This window comes from Lactuca sativa, chromosome 5 (assembly GCF_002870075.4).
Source record: "Lactuca sativa cultivar Salinas chromosome 5, Lsat_Salinas_v11, whole genome shotgun sequence".
Lineage (NCBI taxonomy): Eukaryota > Viridiplantae > Streptophyta > Magnoliopsida > Asterales > Asteraceae > Lactuca > Lactuca sativa.
Window position 1 is genome coordinate 309,122,144 of NC_056627.2, and position 16,504 is coordinate 309,138,647.

The window sequence follows — 16,504 nt, forward strand, 5'->3', positions numbered from 1 at the left end:
CCCCATCAATTTGGATCAGCTGGTAGGTTTATCCAAACTCAGTTTAGGGGACTCAATCGGTGACAAGCCATAGCTGTCAGCAGCACATTCCTTTTTTATCCAACTTCACTAGGTAATGTAGTTTCATATACTTCATAGAATGTTTGTATTAGATTTAGTGTATATGGTTACATACTTATATTTTTGTGTTTTTCTCATTTAAGCCATAATATTTTACTATTTTGGTTTTATTTCCAGCCATTGACCATATATCAAGCAATTCAAATTGCTTCTGTGAACAGTTGATCCTTGAAACTACTGATGAACTATGCATACACTACCTAGGTATTTTTATCACTTTTAAAACCTTATTAGCTTATTGCATATAGATTTTTTTAGACCTGCTATTCCACATGCATATAGAGTTTGTTGGTAGGTTCTAGTAACAAAATACAACTACATTTACATATCCAGAAGCTCATCATCAGCAATTAAGTATCTCTTTTTGTTCTATATATTTATGTTACTTTCTAGTTCTTATCATGCTGAGTTTAATGAGGTCAAAAAGCATAGTGGTTGTTTTTCTTGGAGATATTCATACATTAAAACATTAGAACATTCGTATCAGGGAGGTCAAAAAGCACAGTGAATCTTTATATCTCTATAATAATATCTAAGTGCATCATCTTGAATAACAGAATCTTATATCTTCATCATTTAATTGTGTTTTATTAATTATACATACATGTTGATATATCTTGTTTGTCATATTCTTCTTGAAATATCTGTTACAACAATGGGATTCATCCAAGTTCATAAGACTACATATTATCTTTTGGATCCCCTTCAAAGGCGTCTCAAGGTAACATAACATATCTATTTATTGTTGGAGTCTTTATATATTAAGTACATACAATCAGAATATTGACACCTTTATATGTAGTGTGTATTTAAACAGTGATTTGTATGATCTTGTAGGACCTAGATGCATTCATTGCACCTATTGTTGTGAGTATTGCCTTCTCTTTCATTCCTGCTTCGTTAGTTGTTGCTATTGCGAAGGTAGGCCACTCTCCGGTTGTATTTTTCACATAATTGACAAGGAGCTGTTGTATCTATTCAGACTAGGCTTAGAGTAATGATTGCAAGAGATGAGTTCAGAAGAAGAAGAAACAAGGCTGTAACTATAGTTCAGGTAGTATGGATGAATTATGTTTGTAAAGTATTTAAGAAAATGATTATAAACAAGGGTGAATTTGTACAGATTAGTTAGCTACTTGCAGGTTGATCTTGAATAAGCGAAGGGGCAATGGATTGTATTTTTTGTATCTAATTCGTTTGTAAATTTTTGTTAGAACTTCTATTGATTTGTTTTATCTTTCTACGGAACGATTATTTGTATGACATTAAATTTATGCAATGGATTCTATTTTTTGCATATGATATTTTATTTTCAAATATGAAACATTAAATAAAAATTTAATTTGAAAATAAGAAAATCTATAAATAATTTTTTTTAAACATTTCAAATTATGATACGCAAAAATGTGTGTCATCTTCATTTATGACATGGCCTTTCTTGACAGGGGCTTTCTTGATACGCATTGTGTGTCATTAACATGCACGTCGTAAGTTTACGACACGCGAATGCGTGTCGTCTTCCTTTATGACAGGGCCTTCCTTGATACGCATTGCGTGTCGTAAACACGCGTCGTAATTGCGCGTCGTAAATGCGCGTCGTCTCTCTTTATGACAGGGCCTTCCTTGACGCGCATTTGCGCGTCGTCTGAGCCTTTTACAACGTGCAATGAGCGTCATAAAAGGTTGTTTTTCTAGTAGTGAGCAGGACCGGATCTTCAAACTCTTTAAGAAGAAAATCCACCGGCTCGAAGCAAACTAACAAATTTTCAAAACCTAACTTTCGGTGGATACCAAAATCACCTTCAAAATCAATTTCAAATAAGTCACCATTAACCTCTAAATCAAATGCAAAGAAAGAATCAAATAAAAAATCTGTGAAAGGAAAGGGTCAACCCAGGATTGTGATGACCTGGGTCCCCAAAACTAAATAATTCCGCTCATCGTGCAGGGACAGTTGCAGAGGAATGTCGTCAGACCCTGGTATGTCGACAACGGCTGCTCCTGACACATGACTGGAGACATATCCCAACTGCACGACATTCAAACTTTTAATGGAGGATATGTTTCCTTTGCGGGCGGAGAGGGCGGAAAAATTACTCAAAAAGGAACTGTTTCAAATGGAGTGCTGAATTTTGAGAATGTTAACTTTGCTCCTGAACTAAAGCACAGCTTGCTGAGTGTATCCCAGATCTGCGACAAGGGTTACTCCCCTCATTTCACAGATAAGGAGTGTCTGATCTTACAGCCTGGTGTTATCATTCCGGAAGACTGGATTCTTGTAAAATCTATGCGGGATGGGAATGCCTACATTATAGACATGAACAACAATATTCCCGACGAAGTCACTTGCCTTTTCTCCAAAGCTTCTGAACAAAATGAGATGTTGTGGCATCGTCGCCTCAGTCACGCTAATGCAAAGAACCTGAATCGGCTGACAGAGAATGAACTGGTCCGAGGGTTACCTGTCAGAGATTTCATTACATTTGAAAAATGTGTTTCCTGCGCTCAAGGAAAGCATCATCGGAAACCACACTTTCCAAAGCAGATCAACTCCATAATTCAAGTGCTCGAGTTGTTACATATGGATTTATTTGGTCCGGTTAATGTTCTCAGCATCAATCGCAATTCATACCGCCTCGTTGTGATAGACGATTACTCTCGGTTCACTTGGGTTTTCTTTTTTTCCAACAAAGTTGGGATCGCTGAACTCATCAAAAGATTCATTGTGATGATCGAAAATCAGACCAACAATCGAGTGAAACCGCTGCGCACTGATAATGGAACAGAGTTCTAGAACGCTGTTCTTGAGCATTTTTGCGCTGAGAAAGGGATTGTGCGTCAGTTCAGTTTTGTTCGAACACCTCAACAAAACGGGGTTGCCGAATGCAGAAATCGAACTCTAAAAGACGCCACAAGGACGATTCTCTATGACTCCAAGCTTCCTGTGTTCTTCTGGGCAGAGGCGATTAACACCGCGTTCTACGTTCAGAATCATGTGCTGATCAACAAAGACAGAATGAAGACACCGTATGAAATTCTATACGGACACAAGCCATCTGTCAGCCATTTCCGAGTATTTGGCTGCCCTTGCACCCTTCTCCACTTGGAATCCAACCCCAAATTCAATGCAAAAGCCGATGACTGTTACTTTGTTGGATATGTTGCTCGAACTGCTTACAGGGTTTACAACAAGAAGACAAAACAGATCGTAGAATCTTTCGATGTTCGTTGGCTCAAAGAAAATGAGACAGATGCAAGAGTGGGTCCTGATTGGCTATTTGACTACACATCTCTTTTCAAATCATTCAATGTGTCCTCAGAGAATCAAGCATGATCTACGTCAAATTCGAAGATCATTATTGAAGATGAAGAAGACGAAGTTGTCTACCGACCACCACTGCTTTCTTCTGATCCTCCAATGGTTTCCTCTGTTCATACTGAATCTTCTGAGTCTTCTCCTCAACAACCTTCTCCTAATGTTGCTGCTACTCCTCTAACTCCAGTTGAAAGAGAATTCATGAACCACGAGACTTCTGCTGTAACTTCAAATTTGATGGAACTACTCTTTCCAGAAAGTACTGCTGAAGAGTTTGTAGCAGATCCTCCGAACAAACCTTATACATCTTCTGTTGATCACACAGAAAATGATGGAGCGGTTAACATTCATACTCTTCCAGTCTTTGTCAATGATATCAGCTCCGAGATCCCTGCACGCATTCAGCGTGACCATCCAATAGAGAACGTCATTGGCCAGCTGGGCGACGGTGTTCAAACACGAAGTCATAGTGGAGATGTTAATACGTGTCTCTATTCTTGCTTTATTTCTCAGATTGAGCCCAAAAATGGTGAAATGGCATTGAATGAGCCCAGCTGGGTTGACGCCATGCATGATGATCTTAATTAATTCGAGAAGCTCGGGGTTTGGAGGTTGGTGGAGCTGCCAAAAGGAAAGAAATCTCTTGACACCCAATGGGTTTTTCGAAATAAACAAGATGACTCAGGTGTAATTGTGCGCAACAAGGCGAGATTAGTGGTTCGAGGTTTCGGCAAGTTGAGGGTCTTGATTATACGGAAGTTAATGCTCTGGTCGCTCGATTGGAATCCATTCGTATCTTCCTTGCATATGCTTCCTATATGAATTTCACCGTATACCAAATGGATGTAAAGACGGCTTTGTTGTACGGCAAGGTCAAGGAGGAGATTTACGTTGACCAACTACCCGGTTTCATTAACTCAAAACTTCCCAACCATGTTTACAAGTTAGACAAAGCTCTATATGGGCTGCATCAAGCTCCTAGAGCTTGGTATGCTACCCTAACTCAGCATTTGCTCAACCACGGCTATTCCCGAGGCAGCATTGATCAAACCTTATTCATCAAACATGTCGGTCCAGATCAAATTCTTATTCAAATATATGTGGACGACATTATTTTTGGGTCGACAAGCCAACAACTTTGCAAAGAGTTCGAAGCAGTGATGAAGAAGAGGTTCGAGATGAGTTCTCTTGGGGAGATGACCACGTTTCTGGGGCTTCAAGTCCAACAATCTTCAACCGGAATCCTTATTCATCAAGCAAAGTATGTGGATGATGTGTTGGAGAAGTTCGGGTTCCGAGACGTGAAACCTGCTCTTACACCCATGGCAGAAAGACCTCTTCTGACCCTTGATCTTGAGGGTGAATCCATAGATCAGACGCATTATCGATCAATGATCGGATCTCTCATGTATCTAACTGCTAGTCGCCCAGATGTAATGTTTGCGGTCTGTCAATGTGCTCGCTACCAGGCTAATCCTAAACTCTCTCCTTTAATTGATGTTAAACGGATTTTTCGGTATCTCAAAGGGTGCCCAAAACTGGGTCTTTAGTATTCGAAAAATCCAAAATTTGATCTTTATGCTTTTGCAGACAGCAACTATGGCGGGTGCGATCTTGATAGAAAATTGACTTCAGGAGGATGCCAATTTATTGGTGATAGATTGGTTTCATGGCAGTGCAAGAAGCAGCATATCGTTTCCACCTCAATAGCAATAGGAGAGTATGTCGCTACATCTGCATGTTGGTCTCAAGTCATCTGGATCCAACATCAGCTGTTGGACTACGGTTTGAATTTTCAAGAAACCCCTCTTTTCTGTGAGAATGAGGCTGCGATCCAAATTGCCAAAAACCCGGTCCAGCACTCAAAAACCAAGCACGTCGACATCAAAATTCATTTTAATAGAGAATGTTATGAGCGTTTGCTGCTAGAACAGGTCCGCTCTAATAATAATGTAGCGGATCTGTTCACCAAGCCGTTTAACAAAGCTCGATTCGATGTGCTGGTTAATTTTCTGTAAATGATCCATTTTGAGGAATAATTTTTTAGTGTTTAATTTAGGGTAAATTTGCGCATTATTTTTCATTTTATTTTATGCACAAATTTAGGGGGTGAAAAATCAAAAATCCAAAAACATTAAAAAATTCGAAAATCCAAAAACATCAGAAAATTAGAAAATCCAAAAACATTAGAAAAACAAAACTTTAAAAAAATATATATCCGTGTTTTATGTTTTGATTTGGGAAGTGATATTAACAAGTGATAACGGGCAATCTGAGTCTTTGTAAAGTACCAAGACTGGATTGTCTAGGCTTTGTGTTCGATGCGCTGGTAGGCACGAAGAATTTAACGGACTTGACTAGGTGCAGATGAACTTAAGGAATCTAGAGACTTGATAAATCTTGACCTAGATAGTTTCGTTTATCCTGACAATATGACGCTTGGATAGGTTGAGCAGGGAGATATATATGAGAATCTACTCATCACATTAAATGAACCCGTATCTGGAACCGTGGTTTAACTTTTCCACGATGTGCGGATTCTGTCCTTAATTCCGGTATTGATGGGGCAACTAGTAAATTCCGATGAATTAGGTCTGTAGAAAATCAATTTCTTTCTTTCTTACTGTTAGTCATATGTTGCCTCCTCTGTGTCATTGGAAGAGATCCGACCTGGACTATAACATATGCAACTCTATTTCTCTGCATAATATATATATATATATATATATATATATATATATATATATATATATATATATATATATATATATATATGAAATTCCTCTTATTTGTTAGCCATATGTTGTCTCCTTTACGTGACTAACAATCTGACCTGGTACACAGCATATGCAACCTTCTACTTCTCAATCCCTCTAAAACTATAAGTGATAATAATCTGAATCTATCTTCTCTCCTAATGATTGTCTGCTCACCCGATGTAAGGAGTACTCTGGAAGTCTTTGATTACTGGGGCATATCAGGAGGTGGGAAAGATGTTCTAGTACAATTAAAATTGAACGCTAAAAGATTGTCTATAGATCTCGCTGCTCAATTTAGGTGGACAACAATATCCTTGGTCGTCGTCAGATAGATGGTCCTTAGAAATTTTATCTAGTAACTTAGGGTCAATCTGTCTTGTCACTTATAGCATGTCCAAACTTGTCACAAAATTTTTCGTGTTTAAGTGGACAACAATACCGGCGATTGACCAGATCTATTCATGAAGGAGAAGGAACTAATAAATGAACAACGATTGTCTAACAACATTGATCCCTCATCTCAAAAGGTTAAAACAATTTATATAGGATTAAAATTAAAATTTAATTCTTTGTCATTAATAGTATTTCCATTTTATTCTATTTTCGTTTGTTCTATTTTATTTTATTTTATTATTTTATTTTTATCTTAGTTATAAGTTTTCTTTTAGTTTTTATTTTTTAAAATCCTTAGGAATAATAAATTTTAGTCCTTTAATCCTCAAAATGGTTTGTTTTTGAAAATTTCTTGAGTATGGGTATCGGTTTTAATTATGAAAAGATTGAAGGGGAGAAAATAAAAATATTTTGTGTATATAAAGGGTGTGTGCGGTGAAGACATCACCGACATTGTTTCCATTTGTTTTTCTCTCAACCGCACACACACAACTTTCTCTCTCTCCAACATTTTGAATATTCCATTATTTTTCTTGAAATCAAAGCACATACCTGGTAATTCTCATGAACACGTCTCTAATAATGAATTTTTTTATTAAAATCGATCATCATTTGCTGTTGTATTGAAGAATCAAACGTTTCGTATGTCAGTGCGACCGCATACGATGTGTGTGGCCGCACACAGGCGTGTGCAGCTACATTGATCTGTGAACGGTTGAGCGTGTGTGATTGCGGCTGCACACTTGCATGTGTGCGGCTGTGCGCACTTTTGAGTGCGGTTGCACCATTTCCAAAATTAATTTTGCTCTAATGATTCTTGTGTTTATTTTCAGATTAAGATAGGAGACATGGAATTTGCTAAGGTCCACAACTCTGCCATTTTTCTCGAAGACCCTCCTGCAGCTCACAATGACTTAAAGTTTACTGTTGATGGTTTGAAGAAGTCTTGCCTGGTCCATGCTTTAACCACATGCCCTGCAATCTACCAGAATCTGATCAAGGCTTTCTGGAGGAGCGCAGTTGTGAAAAAGAATAATCAGGGTGAAAAGTTCATTGAAGCAAAAATTGAAGAAAAGAAAGTTCAAGTAACAGAGAGCATCATTCGGGAATCTCTCCAAATAGACGACTGATCTGAGTACACTATGGAGATTGACATTCATCAAACCCAGGATGTCTTAGAACACATGGGGTACGAGGGAACTTTTCCCCCTACCATCAAGAAGTTGCTTCCTCCTTGTTGAAAATATCTGGCCCATGTATTTGTAAGTTGTATTTCCAGCAGGAGATCAGGTGCAAATGAAATCTCCCTGGCTAACACAGGAGCAATCACAGCCTTAGCTGTAGGATTTGAGTTCAACTTCTCCAAGTTCATAATGCATGAGCTGGTTCTAAACCTTGAAGGGATCAAGAGGGATAAGTTCTTGATGTACCCAAGATTTATGCAAATCATCTTCAATGTAATGCATCCCGAGCTGCGGAGAGGAAATGAAACCTTGGATATCAAATCCGTTGGTCCAAGTGCCTTTGGGCTAATGAAACAAAAGAGAGGTGGGAAATTCGTGTTTGAAGGAAAGTCCCCTTTGATAAAATTTGGAATCTTTAAAGAGAGTGATCGATCAGAATCAGGAGAGTAGTCCATCCCTATGGAATCTGAAGACATTGTTCATTCAACCTCCGAGCCAGAAATTAAGGAGGTTCATGAATCTCCTTCAGGTTCTGTGGCTGAGGAACATGATCATCAGAAAGAAGATGAAACACTATCTGCTCAAGAGGATGATGATGATGATCGTTATGATGACGTAGAGTTTTTGAAGGAAATTGATTTTACAGGGATTAATGATGACATACCGACAAATATAGAATTTGATCTTGATGATGAAGAATTCGGTCCTTTTCCTGGAATCCCCAGCAGCCGTCCTAATAAAGTTGATGAAGTCGCTTCTTCAGCTACCAAGACTAGAGAAGAAGGAAACGTTCTCAAGATTTTGCTCTCTACATCAAAGCCCCTGGAGGTTGCATCAAGCCAAGGAGATGTGACATCAGAGATTCCTCCCTTTGTGTCATCCATCTCAACATCTACTCCATTTGTTCCTGACTCAACTCAGCCCCAGACCTCTTAGTATTCCATGGAAACAAGTCAAACTTTTGCAAGTCTGGAGGTACCCACTGTGGGCAGTGCTCCTCAAGTTCTCTCCACAATCACTGCTACCACTGCTTACTCTCCACTAAAACAATCTGATGAAGGTCTGAGCACTATGTTTGAGACTGGTGGCACATCATCCATTCCAGAATATTCTCCCACTAGACCTTCTTTAGCTGAATCTTTTATAAGGTTGGTAAAACACCTGGCCCAACACAGCCCAACCTCCTCTCGTGGAAAAGGAATATCATTTAGAGAGGAGTGCACAGATCATGATAAATCTTCCTTGTCTGATATTCGTGAAGAAATTGGGATTCTCCATCAAGAGCTCATTGAAAAGACAATTCAGATGGATCAAATCACCTCTTACATTGTAGAGCTCAGAGCAAAGGATGAAGAGAAGACCAAACAGATTAAAGATCTACAAACGAGTCTTGGATCTGTGATAGCCAGCTACTTCAATCTCAAGAACGTTTTGTATGACGCTTTTGGAGACAAAGTCAAGGCCCTTTTCCAACAGCACATGGAATCGATGATCCTCCCACAGCCCACTCACATTCTGCATCTGACGATTTCCTAGTCAATTCACCTGCTCCAAGAACAACCACTATTGTCAACAGATTTGAAAAGGAGCCAGAAGGATGCAGAGCCGGAATAACAATCAAACAGGGCAAAAGAACCGTAACCGCCAACCAAAGCGAAGGTCTTCTATTCATGAAAAACTCAAATGAGAATCGCAAGGAAAAAGACCCTATTTTGGCCGTGATAGATTTAAAGAAAAGAAAGTTCGATGACGACTTTGGAGACAGGTCCAGAATCCGAATGTGGGCCTTTGATCCAGAGACAAATTTTTGGGTTGTAAAATGAAATTTAGGAGCCTTTGAGTTTTACAAAAGCACCCATGATTTCAACTCATGGACCAAAGTTGATCTAGCTAAATTATCTAGAGCTCCATTCCACAATCCCTTGGAAGATCCAAGTGTTTCTAACTTTAAAAGGTTTCTTGACAGACAAGTAAAAGAAAATTTTCCGTCAATGAAGACTGCAAGAGCCCTGTATCGAAAAGACAAAGAAATTCTTGATCCAGAATCAGGTAAACCCATGAAGATCATTCTTTGGCCTGCGAAAAAACAACAGAAGGAAATTCCTATCCCTCAACACTTCCAGGAGGGATATCTTGATAAAATGGAATTTTGGGCTTATGATGACGAAACTGCAACTGCTGCTATTAAATTCAAGGATCGAGAACAAGTTCTGAGGTTGATAAGTGCCAAATATCTTCTTCGATTCAGAGAGAGGGATATCCGAACTTTTTGCTCGTCACCAAATCATTTGCATAAAAGACATTATGGAAGCTCCTGTCAAAGAGTTTACTGTAATGGTGGGTACAATCATTAACAGAAGGATGTGGATGGGCTCCATGGGAAGATCAGATCTAAAGCTGGTTGAGAAGCCAAATGAGAAGCCAAATGAATGAGGATCAAGACTATGCTAGCCTCAAACCAAGGGGGAGATTGAAAGTCCATAATATTGTGGTTTGAGCTAGGCATTAATTTTGTATAGATCTGATTAGGGTGGTAGTGTTTGTATGGTAGTGTAGTGATTTGAACTTGATGTATGTGTGCAGCCTCACACGTGTGTGCGGCCGTATACCATGTGTGCGGCCGCACACGCGTGAATGGCTGCACACTCGTGTGCTAGTGGGGGTACTATTTATAGGAGCTGATTTGTGCCAGATTGTACTAGTTGCTGAACAGTTCAGTGTGTGTACTTCTCAAGGTGTACTTGACATTTATGATATAGATGCGTGCATGCTTGATGTTATCTCTTTTCTACTCCTTCTACACTTCATTTTGATTACTATTTGCTTCATTGATTACTGAATTGGATCCATAGTTTTTGGGACTAACACCTAGAAGCATGCTGCTGCATGTTGACCAACACGTCGACTTAAAGCAAGGCTTTAATGATTCGATCTATACCTATCGTTTCTTCCCAATCAAGCTATTAAAATCAACTCGGTCTAGAGCTACCTTAATCTTCTCATATGAGTTAAGAGATTTTTTTGCTTAGTCACGTCTTTATCGCAGAAGGTACTTTCGGTTCTTTAGCCATCCTCCTTACATTCTCCATCAACTTTTGGTTCACCATTGTAACCCTTGAGACTCTCGGTTATTACCACTGAGGTTTATGTTTGCATAAAATCTATGTTTGTGATCTTAGATACGTATACCACGTGCTGAGTGAAACCTAAAATTCAACACCTATAATGAATTGACGGTGAATTATTATATTCAAGATCTTACTGGTTACCTACTGAAATCTCTTTTTTATTTTTGAGTGATTTTTTATGAATTTGCCTAACACCAAGGCTTTTCTTCCCATAAAGATCCAGTTTATTTTTGTTTTTGAGATTTCTATAACTTCTTTAGTCCTTATAAAATATATCCTACCTACTTGTTCAATAGACCACATCAGTCTCACAAGTACTTCTTCCAATGTTCGGTCTTACATTAAGAATCGACGTTCGGTTGAAGATAAGCCACCTTAAGCCTATGACACAAAAAGAAGCCTTTCAATGTTTCTTTACAAACACTTGATCGTATTTTTCGGGAACCCACACAAGCACTTCAAGTCTATCTTGACTTTGAAGGAAGCGATTCTTGCCCGGAATCACCTGCTTTCTATCTTCTAATAAGACATCACTCACATCCAATACACATTTGCTTTATTTCTTTATCTTTTGTCACTCTATTGCACGAAAATTTTAATTTTCCAGCATTCTGGTGGCTATAAGCTCGAGTTTTGTTTATCTTTTAGCTAAACAAGGGTAATTCTATTTCTTGGAGCGAAACTGAATTTCAAACGATGATTGAGGATAAGCATTTGGGCGCGTGAATTTGAACGGTCTCTATACCCATGCGTGTTGACGTATACCTAGGAGTAACCAACCTGTCACATCGCGCTTTTTCAGGCGACGTTTTAGTGATCACATCATTATCATAATGATTTTTCTCTCTCCTGGCAACGATATAGAAAAGGGTTCTACTTTTATTTATCTTTTACCAGCAACAAAGTCTCTCAAATTACAAGGCAAGTTCAAACTGTTCATCTTCCTTCTTCGATCAACAATGGTGACTTCTTCATCAGTTCACGATCAGACTGCTTCGTCCATATTGCTTTCGATCAAGCCAAATGAGAATATGATCATCGAACTCAATTCGTTTCTGTATGATTCATATATGTTGCACATAGTTGAGTGTTTTAACGCAGGTGGAAGCTGTAACGATGTCACTCTTATTTAGGTTTATTCTACTGCCACATATGACAAGAACAAAGAACGAATCTACTTTCAAATCCATTCCAAAAAGGATTCTATTTCAAAAGGGAGGTTTTGTTCGTTGTTGCATCTTGTCGTGGATTCCTCTGTCATCTCACCAGACTTCATCACAACTACCCAATTGTTTTCGATGCTCTACGAGATGGGTTATACAGATGTGATCACCACAATTACAAAGGTTAAGAAGTCATGTTTACCGCCTCAGTGGAATGGATTGCTTACTCTTCTCATCAAGAGTTTGGCAGAGAGGAGTGCTGGATCTGATGGCACCAGCAAGGGTTTCCTGACTCTTCTCTATGGCATTTACAATGGTCTCAATCTTGATTATGGGACACTTATCTGGTCTCAAGTGGTGCAGAGCCTCAACACTTCTACGAGGCATTCAGAAATTTCATGTGATCGGTTCTGGACTCTTATTACACGAAGGGCGATTGATACTTTGGATATTCCTGTAATGAAGGATCCCCTAGTCGTGTCCATTGCTACGTTTCACACCAAGAAGATCATCATTTCTGATCCAATAAAGTTCCCTCACAATGGCTCTATTCCAAAGTCAATGTATCGATGTGTCACAGCCGAGAGTCATGTTATGGCTGATTACCGCAAACTTACACCTAAGGCACCAAGAGTCCTATCTTTAGAACATCAGGCTGCCCTGGAGGCTGTAGAAAAGCCTGGCAACCGAGGGAAACGAGCAACAACCAAAAAAGAGACAACATAGGAGGATAAGTCTAAGTCTTCTAAGTCAAATAAGCGCAAGTCAGTGAAAGGGGATTCTTCTAAACCTAAGAAGATTAAAAAGATGGCAAAAAGGTCTCCTCCTAGCTCAGACAATCACGAGGAAGATGAAAAAGAGGAAATTCGTCATGAAACACCGAGAGGTAATACTTCTCCCCGATCTCCTACTCCAACCAAATCTCCTCATAACAAACTTCCAACCCCACCTCCATCACCGAAACAGACTGTTCTAGTTTCGGTTGTTCCTATTCCTCCAACTACCACATCACAAACAATAACTTCTTTTCCACCACCACCACCAATTTCTTCCATTCCTATTTCTACAACTTCCTTACCACCTCCTATAATTTCCCAATCCACCACCACTACTATTCCTAAACCGACAGTAAGAGTCAACGTATCTGATACGGGGGCAACTACTGAAACCGAACCTCTAGTCATCACTAAACCTCTTTCACCCTCACATTCAACCGATTCTGGTGCCACTCTCGGTGGTGCTAATGATGAGTATGACTCTACATTCTTGTGACAACCCTATATTTTTCCAAAAGCAGTGTAACGCTCAAATGTCAAATACAACGAAAACTATTTGGAATCAACTAAATTAACCTAAAAAATAAAGTGTTCAAATATCTAAGTTGGGATGCATCAAATATTAGATATCGTGCCAAGGTTTCCAAAAACGTAAAGAACGTTCAAAACCGGGTTATATTGAAGAAATTATAATCAATCGTATATTTACGACACACCGTTAAAACGCTATTTAACGTAAAAAGTGAAATTTCAATAAAATGCATTTTAGCCTTAAGTATCTAAACAAAAGACGAAGAGTTCGTTAAACTGTAAACATACATAAAAAGATCGCCCAAATTGGACCTCGTATGAAGAAGTTACGAATTTCCAAAGTTTCGTAACAGTAGTAGAGGGCTAAAAACTCGAATTGAAAATCGAGTGTTATTTAGCTAACGCAACCTAAACGAGAGTTGAAGATCTCCACGATAGGAGTAAAATGATAAAAAAGACAAACGAAAACCGACGTCGAATAAAGAAACTATGAATTTTTAACGGACTTTAGGAGTCCCGGCCTATTAAAAATATACCATTAAAAATAAATTCAAAACTAGCCGACGGAGTCTAAATGAAAGTTGTAGAGCATAATCTCACCTACGCGTGGATATAAAGAACGTGAAAAACGGAGCCCGTACGCGAAAGTTACGGAATTTAGAAGATGGGAGACTGGATTATGCCCAGCGTAATCCAAGATTACGCCCAGCGTACTAGACCCAGTGTCAAGTCCCATCGGCTCGAGTGCTCTACGCTAGCTAGACCGGAGTCGTAAGCCGTGACGCATTTTTACGCCCTGCGTAACCAAAGTACGCCCAGCGTACTCCGGTGGTACGCCCCGCGTACGCGATCCTCCAGCACTATAAATAGAGGGTTTGAGCTACGGATTTTTTCACACTTTCTCAAACTTCCAGTTACCCTCTCATACTTTCAAGCCCCAGAAGCTGTCCCGACGCCCTTGGTTTCCGCACCCGAGCCCCCGACGAAAGATCTACGCTACCAAGACCCCTGAAGAGTCCGAAGGCGCAGCTTTCCGTAGTCGAAGTTCTGCTCAACTCTAGCCTCTCTTTCTCTTCAAGCCAAACGAGTGAGTTCATACCCCTACCTTTCAATTCTTTTCATGTTTTAGGGGGGGAATACAAGTACATTACAAGTCAAAGTATCATTTTATAAACGTAAATGTAATATCTATCTTATAGAGTATCGATACAAACATCTTTATGTTTAAAGGGCTATTATATCACCAAGTTATTTTTACTAAATGGAAACATACTTTCTGAGAAACTATAATGAGTATAGTTAACAAGTTATTCATTCATTTTTACATATACATCTTGACAAGCGAAATACTTTCAAATAAAGTAAAGTCTTTCTTATCGTAAATCTATTTATACCAAGCAATGTGAGATATTCAAACTTCAACATACTCTTATGTATGCATTTCAAGTCCTGTATTATATACCATAATCTCTTGGAGGGAGAGCGTGATACTTGTGTATAGATCTATACGGGATTGACAACCCCGCACCTAAACTATTAGCTATAGTTAGACCGGCAGGTCTGGGGTGACAAATGTCATAACACTACAACACTTGAAGAATGTTGTTACAGGCAGTCAGTGTCAATAGTATGGTTATAAAACTCACATAAAAGTATAAAAACAAGTTTGATTTACGAGATTCATATATGCATTCAGTTTTCCACATTATTTTTAGCACAAAGTTTATCATTATTATTCACGTATGAAACATACTAACGCACTCCAACTCTGGGAACTTTTCAAACCATTTATAGAAAATATTGGATTTTCTGAAAACCTCGTTCATCGATTTACTTCCAAAAGGACATACTTTTCAATACAAAACACTTATGAACTCACCAACTTAATTGTTGACACTTTTTCGAAACCACTTGTATTTCTCAGGGAATCAGTAATACAGGTAACCACCAGCTTTTGAAGAAGGAACGCTAAGGACGTTTATCATTAAACATTTATATCATCATATGGTAATATTCTTTTGCAAATATGTATAATGCAACGATATACGTTTTTATTATATATATGATGGGTGTGTTACTTTCTTTACAATATTCAATTGTTGTGATACTACGTGAAGTCATCCACCCCCAAATGTTTCCGCCATTCTGGTTTGGGGGTGTGACAATACTTCAGTCCCTATCGGCTTCCTACTGATGAGAATGATGATGCTCCAATCACTAGCCAACACTTGTAGAGCATTCATGAGAAATTGGATAAATTGCTTGATGATAGCAAGTTCTATAGTGGTGTTGTGCTAAAAGCTTTTCTGGACACTGCCCTTGAGCAATACACTGACTCCATTGACAAATCCACTAAGGCTGTTAATGTATCTACTTGTTCCTGTCAAAAGGCCTCTGCTGATGTTGCGGACATTGTTCAGACTACTTAGATTTTTCTCGAAACTCTTAAAGGGCATGCTGATACAAGTGCAGCCAAGGTGCAAGCCTCTGTGGATTCGATTTCCAAGTCCCTTCAAGAAGAGCACACCAAGTTTGAATATGTTCGTTCTTCCATCCAATCAGAGAACACTTCACTTCTTAGTTCAGTGTCTTCTCGGCTGGAATCTCTTCACACTGATCTCGCAAACGAAAGTGCTATGAAGGAAGAACTTGCTCAACAAGCCTCAACAATTGAAGTTCAGAAGGTTCAGCTAGATCAAGCTGAAAAAGAAATTGGTTTGTTAAAGACAGAGAGAGTTGTTTTTCGTATATGTTCAGGGGATGTGACGGCTATGCTCACCAATATTCTTGGTGCTCATGATCCTATCCTCACTTTGACCATTCAGAATCATCTCACTACCAAAATTCTTCCTGCCCTTGCATTGTTACACGAGATGAAGGGTGTTTCGGAGAGATTTGTTGCTCCAAAACAAGGGGAAGAGGGTGCTCATCAACCAAACGTTAAAACAGAAAGTTATCCTACTCAACTCAAGGATAAAGTTACAACCGAACTAAAAGATAATGTAGCTTCAGGTTATGGTTCACAAGTCAAGCGAAAGGAGATTGAAGATGATAGCGATGATGATGTTGAGGAAACCATTGCTGAGGCTCTCAAAAGAAATAAGAGAGACCGAGAGTTGGATGAAACTCTAAAA

The 16,504-nt window shown here is 39.0% G+C and overlaps 1 protein-coding gene across 1 annotated transcript; it reads left to right on the top strand.

Annotated features, from left to right (window-relative positions):
• The first annotated feature begins 4,275 nt into the window (after window positions 1–4,275).
• On the top strand, window positions 4,276–7,718 carry LOC128126075 (uncharacterized mitochondrial protein AtMg00810-like). The gene is made up of 3 exons (XM_052763805.1): window positions 4,276–4,978; window positions 5,027–5,187; window positions 7,422–7,718. The coding sequence occupies exons 1-3, from the start codon at window positions 4,276–4,278 to the stop codon at window positions 7,716–7,718; spliced, it is 1,161 nt and encodes a 386-aa protein (XP_052619765.1).
• Window positions 7,719–16,504: the final 8,786 nt, after the last annotated feature.